Source organism: Pteropus alecto, unplaced genomic scaffold (genome assembly GCF_000325575.1).
Source record: "Pteropus alecto unplaced genomic scaffold, ASM32557v1 scaffold81, whole genome shotgun sequence".
Taxonomy (NCBI): Eukaryota; Metazoa; Chordata; class Mammalia; order Chiroptera; family Pteropodidae; genus Pteropus; species Pteropus alecto.
Genome location: NW_006433378.1, coordinates 8,208,731 through 8,218,181, shown reverse-complemented (window position 1 = coordinate 8,218,181; position 9,451 = coordinate 8,208,731). Strand labels below are relative to the sequence as shown.

At 34.1% G+C, this 9,451-nt stretch overlaps 1 protein-coding gene across 1 annotated transcript in view; it reads right to left on the bottom strand.

The window, feature by feature from the left end:
* Window positions 1-2,370: 2,370 nt before the first annotated feature.
* The window catches only part of DHX36 (DEAH-box helicase 36), a 44,054-nt gene continuing 36,973 nt past the window's right edge, over window positions 2,371-9,451 (bottom strand). The window contains exons 23-25 of the mRNA XM_006908213.3: window positions 6,872-6,992; window positions 6,090-6,242; window positions 2,371-5,702 (exon numbers count right to left, since the gene is read on the bottom strand). Of these exons, the coding sequence (XP_006908275.1) occupies window positions 5,517-5,702; window positions 6,090-6,242; window positions 6,872-6,992 (460 nt within the window). The 3' untranslated portion in view covers window positions 2,371-5,516. The remainder of the gene's footprint in view (window positions 5,703-6,089; window positions 6,243-6,871; window positions 6,993-9,451) is intronic.

Below are 9,451 nucleotides of genomic sequence, written 5' to 3'. Positions count from 1 at the left end.
GTGATCAATGTGAGAAAAAAATTGGTAAGCTGAACTTCATTAAAAAAGAGAATGAAAAGACAATCCACAGAGAGGAGGAAATCTTGCAAAACATATGATAAAGGATTGTCATACAAAATATACAAAAGAACTTTTAAAACAACAATTAGGAAACAATCCAATTTAAAAATGGGCAAAGTTGTGGAAAACTGACCATAGATATACAGATGGCAAATAGCATGTAAAAACATGCTCAAGATCATACATCATTAAGGAACTGAACATTAAAACAATGATATTACCAATATACTATTAGAATGGCTAAAATCCAACCCCCTGACAACACCAAATACCGGTGAGGATGTGGAACAGAGACTCATATTCATTGCCAATAGGAATGCAAAAGCCAGTGGGAGGACAGTTTGGCAGTTTCTTACAGGACTAAATGCTTAAATGCTTACCATATGATGCGGCAATCACACTGCCTGGTATTTACTCAAATAAGTTGAAAACTATGTCCCCACGAAGATCTGCTCACAAATATTTATAGCAGTTTTATTCATAATGGCCAAAGCTTGAATATTCAACAACTTACGACAAAATGGGCCAATTCATTGAAAACTACAAACTACCAAAACCCTAAATATTCTTTTAACTAATTCTTAATTTAAAAACTTCTGAAAAAGAAATAACCAGGTGCAGATGGTTTCACTGAAGTCTTCTGAACATTTAAAGAATTAACACCAATTTTATACAATGTCTTCCAGAAACCAGAAAAGAGAGGCAACAGTTCCCAATTCATTTTATGAGGCCAGCATTGTCTCACAGAAAGAAAACTATAGATTTGTATCCCTCATAAACAGGAACAAAAATCTTAAAATATATCCAGCAATATGTAATCACATCCGGGAATATATATATAAATAATTACATACTGCAAACAAGTGGGGTTTATTCCAAGAATGTAAGACTGGTCCAATGTTTGAAAATAAATCAATCCACTATTTTAACAGGTTTAGGAAGAAAAAAAAAATGGTTATATCAATCGATGCAAAAAGCATGTTTACAAAAATACTTCGGAAAACTCTCAGCAAACTAGAGCCAGAAGTCATCTTCGATATTTTGCTGGACTTCACTTGCAGAAAAAAACATAGTTTTATGCCATTTATTATTTTGTCATTCTGAATGTGTCAGGATAGAACATATTTCATCCAAGTTTGCTGAACTGATTTAAAATTTAAAAATATTTAGACTTCTGGTATGTTGGCCTCCATTTGTATTCTTATTCCAGACTCCACAAAAATGTTCGACCATCTTTGCCTTAAAATAAAAAATTAGCTTCCAAGAACAATGAAAAATAATCAAATAATTTAACGAAATACTTGTTAAAATAAAATGAGTTGAATGGAAGCCTATGGCAGAAGCACAGAAATACCTAAAAGGCGTACAGCTAAAAGGCCTAGAAAAAGAGAAATCACCAAGGATGAAAGCTTTGCTAAAATGAATTTTATTTCCACCAAGTTGCCTTCATTGTGTGAAAGTAACATAATATACTCTGCAGACTCAGAAATAGATGTCTTCTTCTTGAAAATAAAGAGTTCACTTCAGACCATTAAAAATCAAAAACTATGAACTAGAAAAAGGGTTGTCACTATTTAAAAGAAGTGCCCTAACTCACTTGGGATGGGTGGGATTCCATCATCTACAGTTAAAGGCTGGCTCTGTGGTGCTTCCACATCACATGTTCCTTCAGCTCCCATGCCTTTCCCACATCAGGAAATGTCTCATGCCCTATCCTTGACCTCATGGTGAATATACAACCACTTGACATCACAGTCTCCTAAAACTGCGTGCTGTTCTCTTCTGGCACTTGACTAACAGTGGCTTAGCTCAACATCTACCAACCAATTGAAGAGTGGAAGGAACATGTTGCCATTTTCAATGTCAATGAAATTTTCTGCATCTCTAAAATCCATAAAGAATCCTCCTCCCTCCTCCTGGTCAGCTATATCCCTAACACCCCCTGTTACTTAATGTATGAAGTGGAAAATCAAAAGACATATAGAAGAATATAAGAAAACTAAGGAAGACAGCAAATAAGCACATGAAATGTTCATCACTAATCATTATAGAAACAGAAAATAAAACCACAATGAGCTGATTCCACATCCACTAAAAGCTAAAAACCAAAGCAACAACAAATTACTAAAAATACTAATACTGGCAAGTATTTGAATCATCACATATTGCTGGTGGGTGTGTAAAATGGTACACCCACTTCGGAAATCAGTTCGGCAGTTTCTTATAAACGCACTTACCATATGACACAACAGTCCTGATCACAGGTATTTACCCATGAGAAATGAAAATATATTGACACACAGACTTGTATACACATGTTCATAGCAGCTTTATTTATAATAGCAAACTCAAAGGTCCATCAACTGCTGAATGTATAAACAAACTGGTACAACCACACAGTACACTACTACTAAACAATAAAAAAGGAACTACCGATACATGCAACAACATAAATGTCTCAAAAGCACTATGTTCTTCTGGGAAAGCCAGAAGATTACATATGGTAACATTTATTTGAAATTCTAGTAATGGCAATGATGACCAAAAGCAGATCTGGTTGCCAGTGGACAGAGTGGGAGCTGCGGACTGACTAAAAAGGGAAATGAGAAATTTTCAGATGGTGGGGATGTTTTATATCAAAATTCTAGTGGTAGCAATTACATGACTTTATACATTTGACAAAATTCACAGAATTATACACTCAAATTGGCTAATTTTATTATATACAATAATACCTTAAATGTTAAAGAGTATGGAAATATATCAAAATGGGTAACATGCTTTTTTTTAAATATTCTACAATATTTCTAAATATTCTACAATGAGGATGTATTTTAAAATAAAAATGTATTTAAAAACAACTAGCATGTTATAAATATGATTATACCACATGATCACAATTTCATAAAAATAAATATACACAAACTCAGAGCTAAAAAGTGGAAAGGAAATTACCATTTATTTTCAGTAAGAGGGTACTAAAATAAATTCTTTCTGAAGCTTTTCTGTAACTCCTAACTTTTAGAGTGAACTTTGTTTTAAAAATGCAGTAAACCACTTGTAATAATTGGTATAAAGATATCGCCTACTTAAAGAATTAGGAAGGAGTCATATGGACTCACGTTTCCAAGACATCTTAAAGATCATTCAGTGATTTCTTTACTTCTTTTGTTTTTTTTCCCCCCATAAGTTTCTGTTTCAAGGTTATTTATTCAAGTATCCTTTAATATCCTCACTATTACTCAGGATGGTGAGGCAAATCGTTTTTCTTAATTTAATGTCTTATTCTTTAAAACTACTAAATGACAAATAGTTCCCAGACCTGGAATACATTTTCAACTCAATAACACCCTATTTTGTAAACAAAAGAGAGAGAACATAAATAGCACCTTCAATTAAAATTCCCATCCTGATCAGCTGTAGAGGAGACATAAATTGGGAGTGACAATAAGTACTTCACTTCTTTGACTAGTTCTTCTATTAAACAACTCTTCAGGAACATTTCCCCATTTATATAGAGACTAAATATTGGTTTGCAAACATGGAACCAATTAACTAGTAATCCATTTTTACATATTTTTAAAAATGCTTTCTGCCAAGGCCATTTTGGCCAACTGACTCTATAATAAAAGAAAAAAAAAAAAATCATGAAAGTCATGCTCTTTAGAACAAATAGGACCTCGCGGTCACCTTGAATAAAGGGATAAAATATGCTACAATGTTGTGATACGACTCAATGCAAGAATTCAGTGAGACAGGTCACTGCTGGGAGTCTAGCTAAGAGAATGGACTTAAGACACACAGTACAATCAAAATCTTGGAAGACAATGATAGGTTGACATATAGTCCCAGAAATTAAGCAGTACCTGAACCAGTGCTGTTAACAGATCATCATAGCATTATCAGTAAATCCAGTCATTGTACGACATTCTTTTCCTTTGGTTTCTTTGGACTTATTGGAAGGCACAATAAAATATACATAGTTTTTAGGGTGCAGCAGAATGCTCTTCCTGTTTCTTTTTGCAATATGTCCAGTACTACCACTTTTACACATTTTGTCAGACATACAGGTCAAACTCTAAGATCACAAAATAAATGGTAAAAAGAGGCCTCAGCAAAGGATGCTCAATGATAAATGTGTTTCAGCTAATATGCTTCCTTCCACGTTACACAAAAGACCCTACAAAAAGTGGCTAAAACAAGGAAAGGTTTATTATATCAAAATAAGTCATTGGTGGGGAGGTGAGGCAGTTTGAGTTGAGTAATTCAGCAGCTCACTAGCATGATCAAGGACTCTCTGATGGTTTTCTCCTTCCCACTGAGGCAACCCTCTGACCATAAAATGGCTGTAGCAGTTGAGTGCCAGATTCAGATAAGACAATCTCCAAAGAAGGAAGCAGGATTTCCTCCTCTAAGTCTGTGGGTGAGGAAACTCATTCTCAGATGCCCCTTGCAGATCTCAGTTGCCAATGGCCAGGACAGGTTTACACATTCATGGCTGATCAGTTACTTACGAGAGGAATTAGACTGCAGGGCACGACATCCTCGGGCACAAGACTGCACAGGGTACTTGAACAAGCAAGCGAAGAGGGAAGGACAAGACAGCTGATGGATAGTAACCGACAGTATCTGTCACGACTGGCCAGGGCTTAAAACAACACACAGTACATAACACACAAACTTCCATTGGCCAAGAGGATAAAATAGCACCACAGTATGGGGAAAAAGTGTAATATAAGTGGTTGTCAAAAAATTTTTCAGGGACAAATAATAACTAAGATTTAGAGAGTACGCTTTACGTGCCAGCCACTAGTCTATATCCTTTACATATATAAAACATATTTGAACTTAGGTAGTCAGGCTCCAAACTCATGCTCTCAACTGCTACATTATGCTGCACGAGGTGATGTAAAAGGAGTACAAATATATTCTAAAAAGATAAAAAACATCAAACCAAGAGAGGTGGAGATGTAGAAACCAAGCCAAAAAGTTAGCTGAGCTTTACATACTGTACATTTTATTAAATACTGGGTTTTATTACAACAAATGAACTTCTGATAGATGTTTCATTTATCTGAAAAACATGGCTGTTTTCAGATTTCTACTTGACAATGTTCTTTGGCTAACCATTCTGTTTTATTGGTTCTATACTCAGTAATTAAGCAGAAAGATCAATTTTTTTTTTTTTGTAACGAAGGAATTTCTCAAGTACTCCCTAAGTGTGGACATGACCACAAAAAAGTATGTGATCAGAGAACATATTGTTTTTTATGGTATATTTATAAGTGCTACAGATAACATCGTTAACTCGTGCACAGTAAGTCTTACTGCCTACTGATGTTTTCTACCTTACACTTGGAAATTATTCATATTCCAGGGTTTGGCATCTAGTCCAAAATTAAACTATGATGGAAAATGCCCGTCGGATTGGCTTTTCAGACCACGATGGAAAGCTGTCAACTGTAATACCCATCCTGGAATCGTGGCGGGAGGTTCCTGGGAGTCGCTTTCTCCTGTGTTTTGATCAAGTCTATAATAGCTGAGAGTACGGCACAGTCTCTGGATTTTGTGTCCTTCCAGTCTACAGGATGGGGACTCTCGATCTTCTCTTGCAGAAGAATATCTAGTTCCTTTCTTAATTCCTAAGGTTGGAAAAATTACACAAGTTCAACAAAGGCGGAGGTACCACCATACAATTTAATAAATAAAAGTGACTTTAGCAGATATAAGGAACTTCATAAGCTATTATACAAAAGACAAATATTTAGTGAGCAACTAATAAGTAGCCATCTTAAGCACTGTAAAATTAGAAAATTCAAATTTCCATCATACTCAAGACATTTACAATGGCTGGTCACTACCTCAAAAAACAATTTGGAAAAGCAATGCGTCAATTTCTCAACACTATTTGCTCTGCTGAAATATATTAAGAAACATTTACTATAAGATATTTAATACTTGGAACAAACTCAGAAGACCACATACTAAGTTGCAGGCAGATTCAAAGACAATCATGTAAAGACAGTCACCTTAACAAGATGGGCAATTCTTGCTGGAGACTGAAAGACAATCCATTCATCTACGGCAATAGTTTCCTGATCGTTATCCTTCTGGATGGAAATGTCACCTCCAAAGAACAAGAGACAGTATGGGGAAACTTCTGTGCAGTCATACAAGTATATCTAGAATGAGAATTAAAACAAATGAACACAGAGAGGAGACTGAATTACTGCCACATTAATTCAATAATAGCGCCAGTATCAATCTATAAGTATCAATCCTTTTACAATAGGTATTATCATATTAGTGTTACTATAGACTAATTTTGAAGAAATATTTTAAATGAGATATTCTTCATTAATTCAGAGGACGGTTTTTTATTTTTGTTTCAAGTCAAATAGTATTAGTCTTTAAATATTTTGAGTGATAATATCAAAACACTAATATAGCTGAAATTATTTCCATCTATATATAAACAACATTCTGACTAATACTTATAAGGTATATAACCATATAGCCAACAAAATTCTTTGTACAGTATAAACTCCTGTTTAACAAAAAAATGCCAGTATTTCTTGAAAGCAGGCGCTGAAGAAAAATTAAGCAAATCAAATAACTACCAATTAATTAAAATACAAAAATCAAACATGACAGACCTGCAAATTAAAAGTATAGGTTATTAGCTTAAGGAAGTTATAATTCATGTCAGAAAAAAATGTTTAAAGAGAGAAAATTTTGTTTTAATAACTATACAATTATAAAAATATACGACTGATATTCAGATCCATGATCACTCTGAATATTGACTTACACTACTTGTTCTCATCTTCAGGTGATAGATAAGCCAGTTGTAGTGAAACTCTGTTTGCTCCACGTTAACGGATTTAGGATGAATAGCAACTAGTCCATCGGATTTTGTGTAAACCTTCACCCTTTAAAAAAGTTAAAATGTAGACTTAAAAAAAAAAAAATCTGGGAAATTCCAAACCAACTCTAGAATCTAAAAAAGCTCCACAGATGAGTTCAATTTTGCAATTTACATTTACGAATTTATAGTTGAGGAAAATTTTTATTTTAATAAAACATGGAAAAATATCAGCTAAATATGAATACTTCATAAATCATCCTCTTCTTGAAGGTATAATTACTCGATATATTAGGTAAAATATTCCTTAATTAGGTTTACACTATACCACTAGAGGACAAAGAATGAAATAGCTAAAATACTTTCAAAGTGATTCAGATCAAGAGAATAGTCTATGTACTTTACTGTCAATCATGATACTAACACATAGCTCTCAATTTACAGAATAACTTTGTGAAATGATCAATTAAAAAAATTTCAGTTATGCACCCAGATGAATATAAAATAAAAAATTAAGAATTTTGTTTAGAAGAGTATTTAGCTACAACTGATTTTTAAAAACCTACTCTATGTTTTAAATGGTCTCATGTTCACTCGAATCCTCCATTTCAAAACAGGACAACGTAGAACAATTTAATTGTAGTCTGACACAGCTGTAGTTCAGTCTCTTCATTCCTAGGGGTCTTTTCTTATTTGATAGTCAGAAAATTTTTACCTCAATTTGTAGGAGTTTTTAACTAGTATCATTTAACAGGGAGATGTTTGTTGGTTTTAAGTAATCAGTGATAATTAGACAACATAAAAGCTGATAATCCATTAATCCTTCCTATTTGTTTTTAAGAGTATCCTTTTTGTGCTTCTAGGAATCAATAATACTTCTATCACAGTCTTGAGTTATTCAGAATAAAATCAGAAATTATTTTTCCTCACTGAACAATAAATTTAACCAATGCCATCTTGCAATCCTACATCACTAGAGCACCAGAGTTTGGTAGACTTTTTCTGTATGGGACCAGAGAGAAAACATTTTAGGTTTTGTGGGCCCTATGGTCTCTGTCGCAACTACTCAACTCTGCTAGAGTAGCAGGAAACCAGACACAGACAACATGTGAACAAACAGGTGTGGCTGTGTTCCAATAAAAATGTACACAAACAAGCTTTTGGCCATTATTGTGAAATCTGCTGATCCCTGGTCTAGACCAAAACAAAGCACCAATCCAAAGAGAATGGCATTTTTTGTTGTTGTTGTTAAGCCTTCCCAGGATGGCAGAGGGATATATAAAATGTTTACATTCAAAGAGTCTTTCTGTTAAGCTACTTGTCAAGTTGGGGATAGATATAGAGAAGAATTTGACAAAGTACTGATGTCAAAAAACACTTGGATCACTTAAAATGTAGATAATCCAGCCACAAGGATTAAAATTCATGTTAAACATAAGCTTATACCTGAGAACGGGGTTTCCCAGCATCAACATTTTTGACATTTAATTCTTTGTTGTGTGGGGGGCGGGGGGTTGCTGTCCTCTGCAATGTAGAACAGCACCCTGGCCTCTACCTAGTAGATGCTCATAGTACTCCTTTAGTTACAATAATCAACTGTCTGCAGATACCATCATATGTCCCAAGGGGCAAAATCACCTGGGTTGAGAACTGATGCCCTAGAACAATGTCTGCACTTTATCTCTGAGGTCTATATAATTTTTGTTTACAATCATAGAGTATACAACTTTTTCATTTACTATCAGTTTAAATATTTTATACATTACCACACAATGGCTGTTTTATATTCCCACCTAACAGAAATGCCATATAATATAGTATTTTAAAACCATAATTGTCCCACTGCTACTATACATCTATTTACCATACAGCTTTAAAAAAAAAAATTGGAATTACTTGCTTAGGACATATGCCTCAAATTAAAATATTCTCTTATGTATCTACTGGGCCACTGACTATTTCAATGACTTGATATATAATTCTCATCAACAGTGCCCTCCAAAAAGGTGGCAACAATTCATTTACCACTAGCCATTTGTGACTTTCAGATTGTTTCCTCACTAGCTCATTTACTAGGCAAAATGTGCCTTGGTATTATTACTGAGGCTGACTCTATTTGTACATATATTTAAAAGTTACATTTTATTTTTCAAAATAGTGAAAAAACAATTTTATTCAAAGAGATCAATTATAAAATTATCTGTTCTTGAAGAGGACAAAAAATAACCTGAACAAAATCTATTCTAAGCAATGTCTATCCAGGCGCTGGATTTTAATAGCGGCCTTACTTTTCTCATATTTACACTGCTATTATATTTTACTAACGTTCTTTGTGAATAACGGGTGATGGAGAGCTAACTCCGGAGATGCGCTGTAAGGAAAAGCGATGCCTCTGTTAAACGGCCTGCCTCCTCTCAAATGAACAAAAGTAAAGAAAAAGAATGTGGCCCAAGTAGGAACAAGAACAAATGTAAATATATGCCCTGCTGCATTACAAGATTCCAAAAGTTTAAGGAGAGAATTATA